Genomic DNA, 22,551 nt, shown 5'->3' on the forward strand with positions numbered 1-22,551 from the left:
GACATAACCACCAGGTTGTTCACAGATGACTGCTTAATATATAGTGAAATTATTCACCAGCATAATGATGCGTCACGTAAGAGAGCTCTTAAAGCTTTAGGATGAGGGGCCACTAAATGGCAAATAAAAATTAATGAATCTAAACCAGTTAAGCTGAGAGCTGAAAAAAGCGCGCAATCAAGAATAATTTTCAGATGAATTGCACAACTCTAAACGAAGTTGACGTGACAAATACCTAGCCTTAACAATATCAAAAGACCGAGGATGGGAAGAACACGCCGAACGCATTTGTGTAGCTGTAGATTAAAGTAATGGTTCCTTCGCTTCAAACTAAAGCTAGCAGCACCCTCCATTAACCTGCTTGTATATTTAGCATACGTAAAGCCATTGTTAGAATATGCCAGGGCTGCAAGTGATTCGTTCCAGTCGGGGTTAATAAATTGAAATAGAAAAAAAATGCAGAGAAAAGCCACAAGGCTAATTTTACAGTGTTATTCTCGAAAAAAACTTCGTTTATGCAATGCTTCGGTTTCTTACGCTGGCTTGACGCCGGAAATCTGTCAACCCTAATTTTTTTTGTTATCTAAAGGACACATCAATGTTTAAACTAAATCATATCTTGCTGCCATGCTGACCAGCAATGTCGGATCAATTTCGTGCTTTCGGTTCCAAAATCCTATCTTGATGTGTACACGTACCCCTTTTTTTCAACGCACAATAAAAGAGTGCAATCAGTTGCCAGTAACTGTACTGTATTCGAAAAGCAGTGGAAGATTTGATGGGTGCATTAAAAAATATATCTCAACATTGACTATTTTTAGTGTTGGACATTCACATGTTGTTCGGAAATACAACGTGTACTTACTTCATATTGCAACCACCACAATGTCACGTATGTACGTTTTTCTGCAGCGTTTCTGAATATTTTTTGTTTGCCCTAAAATAGATATGTAATTTTCCGGTTCTGTCTTCTTTATAATATGTTGTACTTGTTCTTGTTTTCTAATGACATTTACTATACCAAATATGTTACGGCAGTGATGGCCGAAAGTATTTGGAAATAAAAAAATAATAGTTAGAACTACCACTACTGCTTCTGCTGCTCCTGCTACTCTTGCCACTAATGTTGCTTTTGCTACCACCACCACCACCACCGCCAGCACTACTACTGCCACTACTACTACTACTACTACTACTACTACTACTACTACTACTACTACTACTACTACTACTACTACTACTACTATACTAGTACGTCTACTGCTACCGCTGCTGCCACTACATGACACGGCTTCCCTGTAATGTTGGGTCAGGCTTCGCCCTTTTGCTGTTTATAGCGACCAACATTTACTGACAAGGACTAGGCAACAGAATCGCAGCTCGTTTCATGTACAGCTGGCCTTGTTTCCTGTTTACGACGGAGCCCAGACAACAGCTGCGCTGTAAAACCATCGTAGCCGCCCGACTTTCTGTACTCTCGGGGCTCTTGATACCTTTCGTACTCGCTCACATTTCAACCTGTTGAATCAGTAATGAGAAAGCGAAAGTTTACGCTTATTCTAAAACAAAGAGACTGGTGCGCAATGAATGCCGCGGGACCCTGCTGACGGGAAACGCGGGAAACGGCGTGGCAGCTGGACCGCTTTGCATAAAGGTGACGTTTCATCAGCGCTGAAACCACTCGTAAATATTTATTTTTTTTCCAGCTTGCCATTCTCCTTTAATTTATTCGTGAACTCTGTTGGCTTCATTCTAGTTATAAGCATGGCGAACGTAAAACTGAAATGAGACTAATTTAAATAAACTCAACAGAGATATGGGTCGAGAAAAACAAGGGGGCAAGAATCGTTGTTCTTATCGGCAGAGCAGTAATATTACGTAAATTGAAATGAATATGGGGGCCTCATCTAGGCAGATTTAAAGCCATTCGATAACAAGTGGGGTTTCGTTGGTCAGCCCTCACCTAATACGCAGATCATGTGCTGTCTAACTTTTTCTGGTTATAACAGTGTTGCACACTGGTCACCCTGCTTCGAGCAAAGCTCTCGAACACGTTAACCAACTACACGAATTACCTAGCGTAGTAAATGACAAAACGCCATCGATCGTAAGGGATACAAGTCGAAGGTCGGATTCCACTGGGGAAAAAGGGTGTTTATTTCTCCTCAATATTTCATTTTAATTCACAACACAATTACTACAATACAGGTAAAAACAATTATTATTCCATACACTTTTGTTGAGTAATTCTGTTCGGTTATTCGGTCGTGCTAAAAAAATTCAGCCCATCGGAAAAATTTCGCTTCTTTCGTTCATCCCAACCTTGTTCCCCGTTCTATTCCTCGGCGATACATCTCGGTAAAAATTGAGATGACTATTTAATGATTGATGACTACGTAATAGGACAATTTATATTACTTACTATTGGCACTGACTGGAGAGTCATGTTATTGTTGTAAATTAAACATACAGAACTATCACTCCTTCCGCCATCCCCACACCCCTCCTCAGGGTGGACTAATATCTCACATTCATTGGAACCTTTGGTGTTCAATCAGGATTTTCGAAGTGCTTACGTATTTTAGCAATTACAAATTGCTACTGCTATCGTCTCCCAAGCAAAAACTTTGATATATCTACGATTAACGCTAATGTGCTGGACCACGTGGGTTCTCTAGTGGGAACCTAATTCCAAGCACTTGGCTACTCGTTGCATCTGGCTTACATCGAAATTCGGCCCCGGTAGCTGACACTAAAAGAAAAGCCCTGGAACATCAGCAGGCCATCAGTTGCACGGAAGTGTTTTTGAATAGTGCGGCGCTGCACCCATTCACCACCGAATCAGAGCTTCCTCTGCACACACACCCAGACAAACGCAAATTCAACACCATGCCACTTCCACCGGAAGATATAAGGATAGAAATTCACAGATGGTTAGGGCAAGCTAACCCCCGAGTCAGCAAAATCTTAATACTAGGCACGTTCCAGGAAGACCACGGTAGTAACTCTCATACTTTCACCCGTATTACGGCCAAGGAAGAAAGCATGGTATAGCTTAGACGTGGGGTATTTATCTGTCATCGAAGTCTTTATGAGGCTAGTATCATAAGGCTTTTCTATGTCTTTCTTATGTGCCATATAATTTACAATGTTGCAGCGCGTTTGTTGACACAACAGAGTACCTGGCATAGTCAATTTTGTGGTTGCGGTCACTTACCTTCAAAGTAAGCTCCACAAAGCAGCATCTCGTCAAGATAACATGCCGGCCAGGACTGAGCTAGCCGTGCTGATTCCCACACACAATTTCATTGACTCTCGCACTGCTGTATTTGCATTCATTGCGTGGTCAGTGCGTGAGCAGGAAGCCCATATTCGAACCAAAAATCCAAACTGCACTGCAATAGATGGCCACATATCTTGATTTCCTGACCACATGGGCAAGGATATCCAACCTATCGTTCCCAACTCCCATGAGTTTGCCCGTGCGCGCGCACGCAAACTGTCCCACCGTGACGGGCATACAACCTGTAATTTAGGCGAAGGCCTCCTGCAGCTCAATTTTCTCCTCACCTCTAAGGAATAATGTAAATACTATCGATTGGCTAGGCGTAGGTTCCCGCTCTCACACCGGCAAATCTCCAGGGCCCAGTCAATCACTTTAGCAATGTTGCGACACCAATACTTACCGGTCCCGAAAGAGGCCCTCAAGAAGCACTCAACAAGCAACCCACCTTTTTGAGGGACATTGGCTTGTAAAGACACTTTATGATTAAAGTTCATTGACTGACTGGCAGGTGCCACGCACAATGAAGCCGCACAGGACATTCTCATGCTTGGTGGTATTGGCAACCATATTTTGCGATTTCCGTTGCAGTGGGGCTGGTTGTGAAGACGCTGTCAAAGCGGCTGCGATGGCAGTGTACACGGTTGAAGACATCCAGAAGCTTGCTGAGGACAAGTTGGACAAGGGTGCAAGTCGATACATTGCTCTTGGTGCTGGTCGTGAACAAACTCTTAGGGAGAACACCCGGGCCTTTCAGAGGTTTGAACTTCCTTTTTCTGTGAAGTTAACATTAGTCAGAAACTTAAGGTGCAGATAGTCAAACGCGACATAGATGCTAATATTCTTCGTATCACTTAGCATGCGCTTAGTTTTTCGAACACTGTTCCTTTCATTGGACTCCAAATTATTGGAACGTATCACCACTTCAAGAGTGGCGGGAATATGGTAATTCATACTTCGATAACCATGAATCTTCACGTTCATTACATCTCGAAACATCGTATTGGGACTTCATTTCAGTCAATATATTACCTTAGTTACGGTGTATGTATTATTGACATTTAACTACAACTCTGGCTTGAACGGCCTTGTCCTGCTTTTAATGCGAAGCGTGGTAATGTCGAGCTCATTTTGGCATGCGGCATGACCACCTCTAGAGAAAATGCGTGTCTCTCCTCCTCTCTCTTCTCCTAGCTACCTCTTTATCGCCTCGCACGTCTGCTAGCCAACGCTCACTCCCCCTCTCTTTGCTATAGGCACCCTTCCCTGTGGCATTTACACTTCCGTTGCGCATGTGCGTCCCCAGCTCCTCTCTCTTCTCTTCTGCCAGTCGCATTTCGATCATCTGGGTGTAGCCTTACCAGAATGCATAGGTTGTATCAGAAAATAGCCAGCCTCGGACGGTACGTGCGCCGCACGCAGTTCGTTGCAGACGTACAGGCTTGCACGTACTAAACTAAAATACTCGAATACAACCATGCATAGCGTACACACATCAAGTTGTAAAGTAACCGACATAGTTGCACGTATAGTGAATAGAAGGAGTCGTAATTGTGCTTACCGTAGCAGATGTACCTCCGAAAGCTTTTCTGTCAGTGTGAGGAACTAAGTCAAGAGTTCTCTAGCATTATCAAATTTACAACTCGCCTTGCTTTCTCGTTGGTGTACCAGAGTGCGGATCGCCTTAATCTGCTCACACTGTGCTCTCCGGCTTTCTCGTCATCTGCGCGTGTGCTTGTACGCAGGATACGTTTCAGACCCCAAATCTTCGTGGACGTGGAGAAAGTCAACACATCGGCCACCTTGTTAGGACAGGCAGTATCTTTGCCAGTAGGCCTTGCTCCTTCAGCGGCTCAGAAAATCATGAACCCGGAAGGGGAGATCGGCTCTGCAAAAGGCAAGGCCAACCATTCTGTCAGTTAGATTTCGCGAGTCATTGCATTCTCGTTGTAGATTTTCGTTTAGCTCTTTTCTGTTTTGGTTGTCATAGTGCAGTGATGCCAAGTAGACAAGCAGTCGGATGAATTGTGAATATTCTTTGCTCAATTCTTGCTGTAGATGTTTACGGAAATTCAGACACATGAATTCTTTTAACCAATTATTATTTAAAATTAGCTAGAAGTTCAAGATATCAATATTATTATTCTACAGTTTAATATAATCGTATTGTAGTGGGGCATACGCACCAACGCGTATGCACCTTCGGAAGACAACGAAAAGCCCGTGCTCTGATTGCGCGAGAACCTGTGCCGCCTTTGCCAGACTTGCTGTTCGCCCATTTTCCGTCGCGACCTCATTGCGGCTCCTCTGTTCTAATAAACATCATCGCATTTGGTGGAGGTGCTGAGATCCCTAAGCAGACCTGGAGCTCCGCTCTCGCAAGTTGGCCGAAAGACTACCGTACAACATGACTGACGCAGTCGCCAACCAGCCCATCCCAGCACAGCCAGCACCATCGGCTGCCCCGTCGACCTGCCCCGGTGCTACCCGTCAGCGGGACCCACCAATCTTCAGCGGCAGTGGTGAGCAAGACGTCGAAGACTGGCTCTCCTTGTACGAACGCGTGAGTGCCAGCAACGAATGGGACAACGACTCTAAGCTTGCCTATGTCATCTTTTACTTGGCTGACGTCGCCAAGCTATGGTTCACCAACCGCGAAACCGCCATCGCCAGCTGGTCCACCTTCAAGACCCTCGTGACCGAAGCGTTCGGCCGACCAGAGGTCCGCAAGCTCCGCGCGGACCAGCGTCTGCGCCACCGAGCCCAGCAACCTGGTGAGACCTTTACTAGCTATATTGAGGATGTGCTCGACCTCTGCAGGCGTGTTAACTCATCCATGCCTGAAGAAGAGAAAATTCGACATATTCTCAAAGGCATCGAGGATGGCGCGTTCCAGATGTTGCTGGCGAAGAGCCCGACCACGGTGGCAGTCCTCGTAAGCCTGTGCCACAGCTTCGATGAATTGCGTCGTCAGCGTTCCATCGCCCGACAGAGTGTCCCATCACCAGATTCGATCTCGGCCGTCGCACTCGCCAATGGCAACGTTCACCAAGGAACTCTGTCGAACCAGATTAAAGACATCATCAGGGAGGAAGTCGCCCGACAGCTTTCCCTGCTGCCGCATAGTGACGCGCCCACGACAAGCCTCCCTTCGAATATGCAGCAGGCCATACGCACTGAAATTTGCAATGCACTCCCTACAGTTCCAACCTCTTACCCGTGCACTTCGGTGCCATCTGATCTCTCAACTGCTGGCTACGCACCAACTGCGCCGCCTTCACCTCTCAGCTACGCAGCTGTGGTCGCGCGGCCCCCACCGCATCCAGTCGCCTTATCGGCTCCACCGCCTCCGGCCTCGCCTCCAGTCTATAGGCCCCCACCTCGCTTTTTCCGTCCATCTAATTAGTGGCGCACCCGAGACAATCGTTCCATCTGCTTCGCGTGTGGCATCGCTGGCCACATTGCACGCTTCTGCCGCCGCCGTCCCACGCCTGCGCACGCATACTTCGGAGCTCCTACCTATGCACCGCAGCAGACCACCACGTCTGCATATGAACAGAGGCACTGCGACTCGGATCGCCACCCATCGACTGCTCGTTTCCCATCACCTCGTCGCCGATCGCCATCGCCTATGCGTCGTCGACCACCTCTTGAGGAGGGAAACTAATCAGTGCAGTTCAGGAGGCAAGAACTGCAACTTGTGCGCAATTCCCAAGGCCTCCATTTTCGCCGGAAAATGTTGTTGATGTCGATGTTGAGGGAGTCGCCACATTAGCGTTAATTGATACCGGGGCCGCCGTTTCTGTGATGAACGCAAACTTTTGTAGGAAACCGAAGAAAGTGACCACATCTCTCAGTGGCTTGGTGCTGTCCACGGCTAGCGCGCAACGCATTCATCCCTCGGCTGTGTGTACGGCGCGCGTCGTCATTCGAGACGTTTTGTACGTCGTACAGTTTTTTGTTCTACCATCTTGCTCTCATGACCTTATCCTGGGTTGGGATTTCTTATCACGTCATGAAGCTATCATCGATTGTTCCCGTGCCGAAGTGTCCCTTGTGCCAACATGTGAATTTCCACCACCCGACCGCTCTCCTCTGCTCTGCAAAGTCATCGCTGATGACGACATCACCTTGCCTCCTGAAGCTTCGGTCCCTATTAGCCTTTCATGTCTGGCGCAACCTGACGGCGCGGTGGTGTTTACGCCATCTCCGGTTTTTACTGAACTCAAGGGCATCGTTCTCCCATTTGCTGTTCTTACAATTGCGTCTGGTTTAACCGTAATGCTGGTCACCAACCACTGCAACTACCCCATTGGCTTACTTCGTGGTGAAACGTTAGGATATGTGCAACCTGTCGACCATATCGATGATATTCTTCCCGACGAAACGCCATGTCACATTGCTGCAATCACTCATGCGTCTGAGCCATCAAGTTCGTCAGCCTTCGACAATGCTATTGACGCAGACCTTTTCCTCTCGCATCGCCGCCAACTTGTTGCTCTCCTTAACAAGTTTCGTTCTTTTTTCGACTTTCAAGAACCTGCTTTGGGCCGCACCACCACTATCGCTCATACTATTGACACCGGCTCACATTCGCCTCTGCGACAGCGTCCTTACCGCGTTTCCGCCGAAGAGCGCCGCGTCATTACGGAGCAAGTAGATGACATGCTTAAACGTGGAGTCATACAGCCTTCTCAAAGCGCTTGGTCATCACCTGTGGTTCTGGTCAAGAAAAAAGATGGCACCGTACGATTTTGCGTGGACTATCGCCGCTTAAACAATATTACGAAAAAAGATGTCTACCCGCTACCACGAATAGACGATGTAGAGTTGGGCGAGTTTGTTTCAGGACATTCTTGAAAACCTTCCGGCATGCTCACAATAGGCGAAAAAACGAAAGACGAGAAGACAAACGGGCGAGCCGAAATGTTTTCAAGAATATAATGTATGATTTTTTTCACCCCCGAATGTAAACGTAGAACGAAGTATGCTAGATAATAAGGGTTGCAGCGCGAGCACGAATGTGCTAGAAGAAACAGACGAAAGTCGAGGTACGGAAGGCAAAGAGGACAAACAGCGCTCGTGTTGTCCTCTTTGCCTTCCGTACCTCGACTTTCGTCTGTTTCTTCTTGCTCATTCGTGCTCGCGCTGCAACCCTTATTATCATGAATTCAAACCAACTAGCCCAAATCGCCATTCTTGTTCTATGCTAGATACTAGGCCGACAGAGCACTCCAAAAACTATTAGTATTTAATAACATTGACAGCAGTTTACCAACTTTCACTGCCCGTGTAGCAGTAAGAGCTAGTAACAGCTATGTTAGCAGCCTTGCTTTACTACCGAAAGGGAAGTGACAATACCAAGACACTACCAAGGTACACATTACTAGTACCATAATAGTGGTTGCCACATTATGGCATTGCGTCATTATTAGGACAGCCATCATCTTAGTATTCTCTGCGAACAACGCAGGGCAAAAGGTGAAACGAAAATAAATAAAATTGTCCTCTTTCCATTTCTCTTCCCCACTCGCCCGATATGCACATGACTCTTCAGTACTGTAACAGATTAGTAAAAGTAGAAACATAGAATGTCTTACTGCAGGTATTTTAACAACGTTTGCCTGATCCACTTGGGGCTTAACATTCACCTGCTACTCGAGCCGAGATCGCTCGATTCAGTTGCTTGAACTAATAATAGAGATTAAGGCAGTCGGTCATGCCTGGGGGCGTCATGCGCAAAGTACTGAGAAATTGTTATTGTTCTTTGAATCATGCCAACCGAAGCTTGTGAAGAGAGCCATTACTTCTACGTGCCCTCTGAAGTTCTGAACACTCAAGCACTCCAGGCAGATGGCTAACCAGCGAAGCTGAAAAGTGCGCGGCCACAGGCAGTTGCAGATGTCACAGCCGAAACCGAAGTGCCGCTCGAGAATCTTAAGCCGAAAGCGGACGTTGGCCCGCCATTGTGGGCCACATCGACGCTGCTCCGCTCACAGCGCCGCTTCCCGGCTCATCATTGTCGATTACGTATGGCTTCCAATGTTGCTGGATCGTCGGTGCGCTGTTGCTGTTTTCGCTTTGCCAGCCAAGCCTGTTTTTGTGCCTGGGTATCTGCACTGGCCCGGCGAACATGAATTCTGTCACGGATCGCTGTCATGCTGTTCTTGAAATGTGTGCTATTGCGGCATTCGTACGCACCGTGCCCTCCTTATGTGAAAGTTGTAAGTATAAACTGCTGTGCCTGGGCTCGGCGGCAGAGCTGCAAAGGGATGAATGACGTCACTGATGGCTCTGCTAATAGCGTGCGCACTTCAATGTAACGTATAGAAGGACGAAACTGATGGCGCAGTCAATTAAAACCGTTATCGACGCTTGTGTCAATATGTTTTCGCTGAGTGGTGTATTGACTGGAACTTGAAGTGATTCATTGAACTTGTTTTCTTATTTTTTCCTCAAGTGCAAGATTTTCACGCAACCTCGATGAGGTGGTTGGAGGCCTCGAATTCCTCGAAGGACGCACAAAAAGCACTCGCTCGTAGGGCAGGGCATATGGGCTGCTTTATGTCGTAATGACGCCCAGTAACAATGCCTGCATGACGCAGGGAACATGAATTCACGTTAAAAGACGAGGTATTTAAACATTGACAGAAAGGAAGATGTCAACACGACACTTCTCTCTTTGTTTTTATTTGTGCCTTTGTGTCTATGATTGTACTCCGTGCCACCTCTTAAATTGAATAGCTGTCACCTAGCTCAGCTATGCATTGTTCTAAACATGCGTTACTAAGCGAACCAAGCAGTGCCTGGAGAAGATTTCCCCACAAAACATTTGTGGAAAATTGAATTATCATTTTTCCCACAGAATGTCCTGACTTTCTCATTATCAGCTATTAGGGCAATGAATAGGCGAGAGTAGCCAAAGACTACGAAATTGTACTAGTAGTGGGAGACCAGTTACCCTCACTAGTTATAATGTGTGAAGAAAAGCCTACACCTTCAAACACTTGGCCAGCGGCAGTCTGTATTAGCAATCCTTTAGTTACCTTTAGTCAGCATGAGTCAACATGATACCTAGCAGGGCTTTAAATTATCCGACATTGAGCCCTAATTTCTGGCGCTTATCAGCGCAGCACGTATGTAAATAAGGTAGCTAAATTTGGTGAGAAATTCGCAACACAACCAAGGAATCTTTTTCGAATTCTGTAAAAAGTTCGCGGATGACATTATATATATTAACCATTCAAGCGGATGAGCGCTAGCTGGCTTTCCGATTCCGAAAGACAGTGTCAGTGTTGTGACTTTCTCAAGCGTTATCTCTCAGTATTCTCTTTTGACAATCACTTCACTGACTTCTCACAGAAACCAGACAAATCACACTGCCATGGAAAATGGAAAAGGTGCAATGTTTAAAGGTCCACTTTCTTAAAATCGATGCAGCGGCTCAGGACGCCGGCGTGGTGATGATCTTGAGCAGTTTGAGCACGTTGTCGCTCGAAGCTGTCAAGAGTGCGGCACCCGGCTGTCTTCTCTGGCAGCAGACGTACATCTTCCGTGACCGATCCATTACCCAGTCCCTAATCGAGAGGGCTGCTGCCAATGGGTTCTCGGCCATTGTGGTCACCGCGGACTCTCCCGTTCCTGGAGACTCTGTACTACGCCACTCGCATCTAGCCGTCTTGCCACGTGGTTTCAGGTACCTTTAAATTTTGGAGTCCTCAGTTTTGAATTAATTGGAATATCCTTGGTTAGGGTAATCACAATTGGGCTATACTATCCTGACTGCGCTGTGTTATGCTAAAAGTACATCTTGGATGCTGTTACAGAAGAAAATCGAATAGCGGTTGATGTTGCATTTAAGGTAATGAGCTAAGGATGCAACTTTTCGTTTTTATTAGAAAGGAGCTTTCCTACAAGCATGAATTTTGTATGCTTAGAGTGAAAAGCGACCAATTTTTATGGTAGCTGTTTTCCTGTCACCGAAACCTTACCGGTCAGAATGCTCAATTGCGGAATGCTAACGACGGAATGTACGGAAAGACTTTCCGTGACAATTTTTTTTCTGCCGCGCAAAATGTTAGGGAATGTAGACGAAGTGAATGATGAGCGGGAAAAGCCGTGGGATTCCGGTGTTACCGTAAATAACCAGTGACATTGACCACTCTATGTAAATGAGTGCCAAGCGGTGTACAGCTATATAAAAGTTTATTGATCGTAAGAGGTAAGTTGTGCTGAGATGTGAATTTACTTTGGCCTTCATTATTACTGCTTTGTGTTAATGGATCTAGCCAGAAATTGGCAATGACAAAGTCTTGGCACTTTCCTCTGGTGACGGTTGGCTGTTTACAGTAATACAAAATTCATCGCGAAGCATATCGAGGCGTCATGTAGTGCACATGCGAGTCATTGTGCGTGGTCATCATCATATTCATTGTTATCAGTGTCATTGCTATTGTCATAGCGTATACTGCGCACCTGACCCGTGCTGTGCCGCAGCGGCACAAATAGAATACGTAGTCAGGAACGCGCTTGTTCATCATTGTCATGAGCATCATCGTCAAGATATATAATAGGTACCTTGCATGTGATGTACCGTGATGGCAGAAAGACAATGTGTGGTCTGGATTGCGCGTGTTCTTGATCGCGATAAGCCTAATTGTTATCGCCAACAGCAGCTACGACGCACACCAACGTCGAACAATGGACAAGACCCGACCTTAAGGAGCTTGGCCTATAAAAAATTTGTACACGCAGAGCATGCGGCAGACAGGGGTAGGTGAGCCCGATTGCGATTATACGCCGGCAAAGAAACGAGGTCATATCTAGAAAAAAAGAACTTTGTGTGTATTGGGCCAGTGCGGCTGCAGTTCGTGTTCATCAATGAACGGTAGTTTTCACGTTGCTACCACTCTGTTCTCTATTTTATAGGTTCCTAACCCGTAAGTTATTGTCCCCAAACGTTACGACAGGCAGTAATCACGAACGCTTACCGCGATACTGACTTTACGAGAATAATGAGCATGGGGTGGAGCAAACACGACCAACAGTTTTAAATCATCACTAGTAGTTTAGCACTCTATTTCAAGGGCAAAGTTTATAAAGCTGCGTCCTACTGGTACTTGCCTACGAAGCAGAAAGTTGGCTACTTTTAAAGGCAGTGGAATTTAAATAAAGACGACGCACGAGCCAAGGAAATGAAAATGATAGGTGTAACCTAAGAGACGGGAGGAGAACACAGTTGGCCAGGGAAGAAACAGGTGTTAAAGGCATGATAGTTTAAATCAAGAGGAGGTAATGAGCCTGGGCAGAGCGCTGCTAGTCTTTAAGGGAGCAGACGGGACTTCTAAGGTAACTGACCGGGTTCCAAGAGAAGGGAAACGCGTGATGGAGAGGCGAATCTAAATGGGTCGATGAGATCAAGCGTGAATAGTTCCGCTGATGATAAAGTTATTGATGACAATATGCGATAGCTGTACACTTTCTTCTTCTGTGTGGCGGTAAGTTGCTCTTTGGGTAAGTGATAAATATAATGCAGACCATTTGCATGCTATATCATTTTTATTCTTCGGCGAACTTCTTTTATATGGTGAAGCCGGTTCTCCTGTTAGCAATATGACTACGTTTACAGACTCTCTTACAAGCCGTAGTGTCTCATTACAAACAGGAAGTTCTTGCTTTTCCGCCCGGCCATCTCACAGCGCATTTACTACATTGTTAACATGTAAAACTTAAATGCAAGCAATAATGCTCAGAGACGCAACTTTCATTTCAGACCACTACATAAATAGAAATATTAGTAAAGTAGGCTAGTGTAAACAAGGAAAGTGCACCCGACGCCTATATTGTGCTTATGGTGCACAAAGGCATTTTTGCGTACTGAAAAGACGTTTGTCGTATCTATCTATCTATCTATCTATCTATCTATCTATCTATCTATCTATCTATCTATCTATCTATCTATCTATCTATCTATCTATCTATCTATCTATCTATCTATCTATCTATCTATCTATCTATCTATCTATCTATCTATCTATCTATCTATCTATCTATCTATCTATCTATCTATCTATCTATCTATCTATCTATCTATCTATCTATCTATCTATCTATCTATCTATCTATCTATCTATCTATCTATCTATCTATCTATCTATCTATCTATCTATCCACTTACGTCTGCATGCTCTCGTGATCATCCCCTTAACTTGGGGTGAACAAAAGTTAGTATGGGAGGGTAGGATGGTGTGACGAATATGACGTGCGTGTCAAAACTTCAATGAAGCCACAACCCCATCACTTACGTCGCCGAACATTTCCCGCCAAGGAGGAAGGAGGAGGAAGGGAAGATATGAAAGGCAGTGAGGTCAACCAGACGCATGTCCGGTTTGCTACCCTGCACTGGGGGAAGGGGTGAGGGGATTAAAGGAGAGGAGAGAGAGAAGTGAAGGGCAACGTGTGTGTGGATGTGACCTTGTTCATTGCACGCTTATAAGCGGTCGCGTAGTGCGGTTTTCTTTAGAAAACTTAGCAATGCCCGCGTCGCTTTGCTGGCCTGCGACGCGTAGAGCCATGAACCAAGGATCTTCTCTTCGGAAAAAGGTCTACTGTTTAGTGTCTGTAACGTTTCGCGTAGCAAGTTGCGTTAACTCGCAAAACGTTCACAAGAACAGAGTAGATGTTCTATTGTCTCGTCCGTGTCGCACGATTCACATCGGGAGCTATCCGCCATTCCTACGCGAAAGGAGTTTGCTTTCGTAAAAGCTACTCCTAACAACAGGTGGCACAATAAAGTGGCATCCTGGCGGGAGAGGTCCGATAGAACTTGAAGCTTTCTCGATGGGTCCAATTTGTGTAGGCGGTGGTTCCCGACACTGGGGTCACTCAGCCTAGTTTCCGACATTGTTTTAAGCGAACGTGTGAAGGCACCTTGCAGCGTCGGTTCTCGACAATGGAATTGGGGTTGTCTGGGCGTCCGCGTGGGCGGATCGGGCAGCATTATCAGCAAGATTGTTACCGACAATACCACTATGTCCCGGTAACCACTGGAACACCACGTCCTGTCCTTTCGATAAAACTTTGTGAAGCACTTCTCTTATTTCATTCACTAGTTGTTGATGCACCCTTTGTTGTAAAACTGATTGCAAGATCTGAAGGGATGCCTTGGAGTCGCAGAACACAGCCCATTTTTGAGGTCGGGCTTCCGCGATATAAAGTATAGCAGCACGTAAGGTGGCAAGCTCCACTGTTGTGGATGTTGCCCTATGCGACAGTTTGAACTTTATAGTGACCTGGTACGTCGGAATGACAACAGCACCTGTGGAGCTGTCAGCCGAGACCGATCCATCGGTGTAAATGTGGGTCCTCTGGCCGTATTTTCTGTTGAGTAGCGAGAATGTCACCTGTCGTAGGACCACTGTCGAATGACTGCTCTTGTTCGTTATTCCCGGAATAGTGAGGCACACCTGTGGTTGTTGTAGGCACCACGGAGGTGACGCTGGTCTTGTTGCTGGAGTGAAGCCAAAAGGAAGGCATTCTCTATGAGCAGAAATAATCTTTGAAAACATCGCTTGTGGTCTTTGAAGTGGCAACACTGTAACATGGTGACCAGGAACTCGGCAGATGTGTCTTACGTGGGCTCTCAAATCGTCAGTAGTGATGTATGTTTGAATTGGATGCTTTCTTGCGATCATAATTGCCCCGTAGGTTGAGGAGCATCGCGGCAATCCTAAGCACACGCGTAGTGCTTGTTCTTGCAGACGTTCGAGGTTGCGGATGTTCGTATTGCACGTACTTGCCAGTAACGGCATGCTGTAGCGCAAAAATTCCAGAAACAGTGCCCTGTATAGCTGCATCATTGACCTTATCGGTGTGCCCCAATATTTTCCGCAGAGGAACCACAATATATGGACGAGGTAAGCTAGCCTTCTCTTCAGGTAATTGCAGGGGGAACTCCACGAAAGGCCCTTGTCAATAATCGCACCCAGAAAGCGATGGTTCTTCTGGTATGGAATACTTTGTCCATTGATGGTAACGGGGTATCGTGTCATGGCTCTGCTGAGACGGAAAGACCTTGCTTGCGGAGATATGAGCATGTCAGGGTGGCAGCCTGCTGGACTCTTGCACGTTCTTGTAGACGAGTTACAGCCGAAGTCCATAGACAAATATCGTCAGCATATATGGATATGAGGACAAAATTTCATGAAGGCCAACCATCACGAGGTTAAATAAAGTGGGACTTAATACGGCGCCCTGAGGGACGCCCCGGGAGCTATAGTAATTGGTGGTAGGTCCATCTGCAGTTTGTAGAAAAAAGCACCTTCTCATCAAATAATCGTGGATCCGTTGGAACATCCGATAACCGATTCCGACAGCTTTCAACGAGTCTAGAATGGCTTTATGTGTAACGTTATCATAAGCCCCTTTGACGTCGAGTAAGAGTGCCAGTGGTATACGCTTGAGGCTGTTCTGTTGCTGGATAAATGTTGTGAGATCAATCACGTTGTCAAGAGATGACCTACCTCGCCGAAAACCCGTCATGCAGTTTGGGTATACGTTGTAGAGCTCGAGGTACCATTCTAAGCATTATCCTTTCCATGACTTTTCCTACGCAACTTGCAAGGGCAACAGGGCGAAATGATATTAAATCAAATGGTGACTTTCCTGGTTTGAGTAGTGGCACAAGTTGACTTATCTTCCAATCCTGGGGAACAATGCCCGCCTGCCCTGAGTGGTTGTAATAGCATAACAACTGTCCCCTGGCCTACTGTCGAAGGTTGGCTAGAGCGGCGTAGGTGATGCCATCGGGTCCTGGTGAAGATGATCGTCGGGAAGCCGCCAAAGATGCGTCAAGTTCTTCTATAGTGAAAAGATTGTCCATTTCAGAGATTCGGGGTTCAGGGATAACACTCTTAACGGTGCCAGCGGACAAGGCGGACACACCAGCGATTCGCGTACAAAGCTCATTTGTCACTTGAAGTTGGGTGCGGCCTAAATGTAGGGCTAAAGCCATGAAAGGATGTCTGTGTTGGGGAGTCGAGCGCAGGCCTCGAATAGTGCTCCAGATGCGTGACAACGGCTTTCGGGGATCAAATGATTCGCAGAATGATTTCTAGCGTTCCTGTTTAAGTTTGTCTAAACGTCGTTGGAGCTTTTTCTGTATGCGTCATGCCAGCCTCAAGTCGCATATTGCTCTCGTCCGTCTGTATCTCCTTTCCGCCCTTCGGCGAAGCGCACACAGTTTTTCCAGTTCAACGTCAAAATGTGAACGCTTGCCGGTGAACGGGAGGAGACAGGAAGCTTCCCTCATTGCCTCTTATATGACATCCTCCTAGTTCTGGTCAGGGTCTTCACGGCATGTATTTTCAATGAGTCGCAGAAATTTGGACCTATCAATTCTTCGTATTGTGGTCCTAGGAGAGGAGTTAGTAAGACCCCTTATTCGCATATAAGTTGGAATGTCGTCACTCTCATGCGTTTCGATGTCTGAAAACCAATGCACTTGCGACCAGAAGTTTCTGGATACTAGAGTCAAATCGAGGCAACTGTTGTACGTAAGGCCCCGCAGGTATGTACGACTGCCATCATTGAAGAAACATAGGTCGTGCTTGGAGGCGAATGACATGAGGTTTCTTCCTTTAGCCTTGATCGTCGAACTACCCCAGATTAAGTGATGTGCGTTGAAGTCTCCAGTTATAACCCACGGGCCCATAGTTGTTGTCAGTATGTCTCGTAGTCGGTCTTGTTCAAACCGCCTGGATGGTGATATGTAGACACCAATGAGTGTGAATGACACTTTTTCTTCTTTAACACGTAAGCAGACATATTGACTGTCATCCTGTGATTGAACTGCGTGATGCACATATGTGAAATCTGTGCGAATGTAAACAGCCACCTTGCTGCGTTCCTCTCACGTTGAAGAAACGAAAGATTCATACCCTGATAGTTTAGGAGGTTGTTGCACGTTTGGTTTACATATAACTATTATAGAAATGCGATTCATGAATATATACTGACGGAATAAAGAGATGCGGGATCTCAGACCTCTCGCGTTCCACTGCATTATCGACGCTTGGTGGATCTCGTTGCGGAAGGAGAAAATTGGTCGAGCCATGGTTGCTACTGGAGACTTGCAAATACTGGACTTAAAGCATCCAGTACTTGTAGTCCACTCTGACCGAGTGGGGACTTCAGACTGCTGCACAGCTTTCGCATGGCATCCAGCAGTGTTCGGAACATTCTGATGACATCTGTGTCCTCTTCAGGCAGCTTGTCAGCGGCTGGCTGGAGGAATGTAATTATGGATGTGCGCTTGGAGTTCGCAGGTGGCTGTGATTTCGACAATGAAGGCCAAACTGATTCATCTGCTACATTGCTGTTCGTTGGTTTGTGTACAGCGCTGGCCGCCTTCAGTCTGGGAGGTAAGGGCAGTGGAAGAGAAGGGTGGTGGAGTGGCGCTGTCGATGCAGCGTCGGCGGCATTCTTTGATGAATTGCGGCGACGATGACGCCTCTTTCGGACGGTCCTGGCAGCCCCTCGATGCGTCAAATTGTCTCTGACCATTTGTTTCAATACCGCTATTTCTCTTTCGATTTTGGGGCATTCTTTTGATGAAGCTGCATGTGACCCATGACGATTCCAGCAATTGAGGGTAGTTGCTTCGCAGTCATCCGCAGAATGGGCTTCCGCGCATCGAGGACACACCGTCTTATTTTCGCATACGCTTTTCACGTGGCCCAGCTTCATGCACTTTTGACCCTGTAAGGGCTTCGGTACGAAAGGTCGCACAGAATGCCGAAAGTGGCCCACCTTTACGTGTGAAGGAAGAGAGTCGCCCTTGAACATAAACTTCAAGCAGCGTGAGTTTCCCAAATGGACAACTTTTGCAATGAAGCCTGCTTAATTTGCTGGTTTGACCAGAACACCGAAATCCGAGCTGAGAATGGCAGTATCCACATCCTAGATGACTCCAGTGACGACGTTAGAGCTCTCAGGAATGTAGGAGCGAACTTTCATTCCTCCCAGCTCGTAGACGTTGCGTAATAGATTAAGTGCCGCAGCATTAAAACGTCGATGGCCAATACGTTCTTATGCGTGTTCACTCTGATGTCTGTGATCTAGTTTGGCATGAGTTCTTCCAGCATCACCGAGACCGATTGCCTGTTGATTTGATTGATATATGGGGTTTAACGTCCCAAAACCACTATATGATTATGAGAGACGCCGTAGTGGAGAGCTCCGGAAATTTAGACCGATTGCCTGTTGAGGAGCTTCAAGTTACCATCAGGTACCTCAGGGACAAAAAGAATAGCGTTTGTCACGGGTCTCTTGGCACTCTGTCGTTCAACGTACTCGATGACGAAGATGTTTTGACGTTCCGCCTCTTCGCTTTACGGCTCAGCACTAGCTTCAAGTCGTCGACATCGGAAGGCTTTTTTCTGCTCATTGAGTAAACAAGAGCGCCCTCGCTGTCGTAGTCGCTGTAGAGTCCCGTACGCTTCCTGGATGCGGCCAGCGCTGACGCTGCCGTATCTGGTGGATGTCTGTGGAGGTCTACGTCCATCACCGACGGACATGGATGTGATATTTGCGAAGTTCTTTTGTAATTAGGTGAAAAAAGAGAACACATACTGAAACAGCGATCTGCTAAGCAATCATTTCGTCGTCGTCGTCCCACTTCCCGCCAAACATCGGCACATACCCGGGGTGACTATGTGCAACTGGCATGCGGCTATGTACCACAGGTGATTGACACTTAGTATCTAACCAGAGACGACCAGAACACACATGGGTAACATTAACTCGTGAGCGTTAACAAAAACCTGCTATTAGCAGCGTTGACCAGACGAATGCAAACAATAATGTCAAGGTCCCCGAAGGAATTCAATCTTAGAATCTGCATTGCAGTCAAGGATTCCATCGCGCAGGCACGCCAGGTCTCAGAACTACTTTTAAAACAGATCTTAATGCTGCTGAAACATCGATTGTCGTCGCAGTGCTTGGCATTCAATTTTATAAACATACCTATGTACTTCTACGATAAAGCCGTCACGTCGGGTTAACGTCCCTCAAGTTTGGTGCCATGCGTTGAAGTTGAATTTTTTCACCACTGATCTCAGGCAACTATCCTCGAAAGCCCCAGCGTTTCCTATCAGCTTATTGTTTCTGCTGTTGCTAATACTTGTGTTCTTGTTGGAATCGTTGCACAGGAGCAATCAACTAGTTATATAAAACATCTGCAACTGTTCAACATATTTTGGCACGTACAACACTAGTACGTACATATATTTGGCGTCATTTCATAACGTGTCGCTCAATAAAAGCTATTCAACACAGTCGCATTCTCTCCGCATGCTTCGCGTTATATTGCATCCCGAGGTACGTGGACCTGCCGAATTTTATCTGTTAAATGTGCAATGCCAGTGCACGTTCAAAAACGCTACATAGTCTGAAATTCTGAAGTCATCCGCTACGGCGTGCCGCATAATCATATTGTGGTTTCGGCACGTGAAACCCGGCTCACTATTTACATTAAAATTCACAATAAACTATTTATGAATGGATTTCACCAACCCACTTTTTTGTTTTGTCTTACAACCGCCATCGTCCAGGATACAAGGGGTTGCATGCTGAACCAGAGAAAGCACTGTGTGTCACCCAGTCTACTTAATTCTCTACAGACTGGTATAGTAGCAATTGTGACGTTAAACATGCTTTTGTCATCGCAGTTTCGCCAATATTGAGCGTGCATTTTCGAAAGAACCGAATGAATGCGAGCCACGAGACAAATACTCGAGTGACATGGATGTTCTACCATCGGCTACTTGGGACGACATCGAATGGCTACGCCGTCACTCGAGGCTGCCAGTAGTCATAAAGGGAGTTCTTACGGGTAAGCTGCATCATGTATTTCCAGCACACCCAGCCCTATTTCCACTGGATTCCCCATCTTTTCCAGTATCCACACAGCTAGTTTTTCCCATAGAGGTGAGGACATAACTACACTCCATCAGCTGCAGGCCAATACATTCGTTAACATTCTTAATTTTGTAAATCCAACTTCCTGTACTGAAAAGAACTGCCACGCTCTGCGACATTTATTGCAAGGTGCTAAAATTTAACCTTACCATGTCACGCAGAAGGCACTGACTAAGAGCCTATAACTGTAGAATGTCTTGCGAAGTCTGCATAGCGGGCATGTGAAAGAGATGTTCTGCGCAGTGACAATTAAATTTGTTGTTTTCATCACTATGTACCGCATGCCAAAATTCCTGATATAATTGCAAAAAAATGTGGAATAATGCAAACATAAAGTGACGCAAGGTAGATGTGGGAAAAACCGTCTCGCCTTGTTTTCACGTGTTTTCGTGTGTTGCCGTGAACAGAAAAACCGCGCACTGTGTTCTTTTACATATTTTTTGTTTTTGTTTTCTTTTTTTCGGGGGGGGGGGTATCACAGCCGAAGCAGCGCTCACAGCACATCGGCACGGTGCAGCAGCCGTGATCGTATCCAATCATGGTGGCCGTCAACTGGACGGAACTCCGGTGACGGTGAGTGAATGATACGTGGGCTAAGTAACTCGTTGCACCTAATAAAGTTCTACGGTGGCCGATGAAAACCAAGAAATCATCGTGTGCAAGACTTCCCGACTTCTTGAAACATAGCTTGCGTTGTACTCAGTAAACGCAGTTCACTTCGAAGAGGAGAAAGAAATACTTGGTAAGTGGTAGTAGTAATCAGTATGATCATTGTCACCATTGTTTTCATCGTCTTCGCAGTAGTAGTAGTAGTAGTAGTAGTAGGAGGAGGAGGAGGAGGAGGAGAAGTAGTAGTTGTAGTAGTAGTAGTAGTAGTAGGAATAGAAGTAGTAATATAAGTAGTAGGAGTAGTAATAATGGTAGTAGTAGTAGAAGGAGGAAGAGCCTGCCGGCGCTGATGTGATCAACCACGCACCGAGGCAAGACGCCCCTCCTGTTTTTATAAGAGGTCATTAGCGTGAATCCCTGCTCTTCACTGGTCTTCGTGGAGCATGACGTAGAAGACTGGGTTGATGAGCGACCGAGTCGCCTATCGGTGGAAGAGGCAGCCAAACTGCGTTGCGCTCCTTTCTGTCTAACTGGACTCGCCAAGACATGGTATTTCAACTACGTCATTGACTTACCCGACTGGGCGACATTCCAGCCCCAGCTCCAACACGTTTTTGGGACACCGGCCATTCGTTCCGCCGTCGCGAAGAGGACCCTCTACACTCGCCTACAACATACCGGTAAATCGTACACTTCCTACATGAAAGGAATAGGACCTGTTGCCTTTAATGCCTTCGCTTCACAAAACCCAGCTACTATCGCTGACGTCGTCGCGAAATGTCAGCGCCTTGATGCCATCATCAAGGCATGATAAACCAGCGACCACCAATCCACGTCTCATGGCCATCTGCGTGACCTTATACGGGACGTTATATGCGAAGAATTGCGGTCTATGGACTTCACACCTCTTTCACCACGTTCAACACAGTCTTCGGGAGTTCCCTTGCGTGGCCTCATCAGGGAGAAACTTACATCTCTGACCAGCCCTGCTCTCGTACGGCCACCTGTTTCTCGACCCATATCAACCTACGCTCAAGTTGCTGCCGCGCCTCCGAGCGACGTACACGTGACATTTCCGCAAACATCGTACATGTCGGTTGCTGTCGCTTCAACGGGCAACTACCATTCGATGCCACCTGACGCTTCTTCGGCCCATCTGACCACGCTATCTCCAGGTGCTCCTAACACCTTCTACTCATCCCGCCCTGTCATCTATTACTGCGACTATCGCGGCCACAGATCTCGTTTCTGCCGAAAGCGCCAGCAAGATGAGCGTCCGGATTACGACGTGCGTGAACGGGATTGGTCCACTGGGGCCTCATATCAAGGTCAGCGTTATTCGTCTCCTCCGCACCAGTCTCCATCTCCACCAGCATCGAATGCACCACGGAACAGCCGGAACACGAGATGCCGCTCGCCTTCGGCATTCCACCATTCCTCTTCGCCACTTTGGCCTACCTCATTCTCTTCGGATAGTCATTCGGATAACTAAATGGTGCAGTTTGTGGAGAAAAAACTGCATTCGAATTTAGAACTTAAGTTCCTACATCAGGCCCGTGTAACATGGTTTCTGTGGAAGGAGTGCGTATCGATGCTTTGTTGGACACGTGAGCGATGTTTTCTGTTATACGTGCTAATTTGTGTGAGCATCTAAAAAAAGTAATGATGCCTTACAATGGTGG

At 46.6% G+C, this 22,551-nt stretch overlaps 1 protein-coding gene across 2 annotated transcripts in view; it reads left to right on the forward strand.

The window, feature by feature from the left end:
- Window positions 1–1,432: 1,432 nt before the first annotated feature.
- Window positions 1,433–22,551, forward strand: part of LOC119163120 (L-lactate oxidase) — a 156,138-nt gene continuing 135,019 nt past the window's right edge. The window contains exons 1-4 of one of the 2 annotated variants that reach the window (XM_075874180.1): window positions 1,433–1,683; window positions 3,875–4,042; window positions 5,029–5,180; window positions 10,724–10,979. In XM_075874180.1, coding sequence (XP_075730295.1) covers window positions 3,912–4,042; window positions 5,029–5,180; window positions 10,724–10,979 — 539 coding nt within the window. In that variant the 5' untranslated portion in view covers window positions 1,433–1,683; window positions 3,875–3,911. The remainder of the gene's footprint in view (window positions 1,684–3,874; window positions 4,043–5,028; window positions 5,181–10,723; window positions 10,980–22,551) is intronic. The other variant, XM_075874179.1, reaches the window with a different exon arrangement.

The sequence above is a fragment of the Rhipicephalus microplus genome, chromosome 9, assembly GCF_043290135.1.
Source record: "Rhipicephalus microplus isolate Deutch F79 chromosome 9, USDA_Rmic, whole genome shotgun sequence".
NCBI lineage: Eukaryota > Metazoa > Arthropoda > Arachnida > Ixodida > Ixodidae > Rhipicephalus > Rhipicephalus microplus.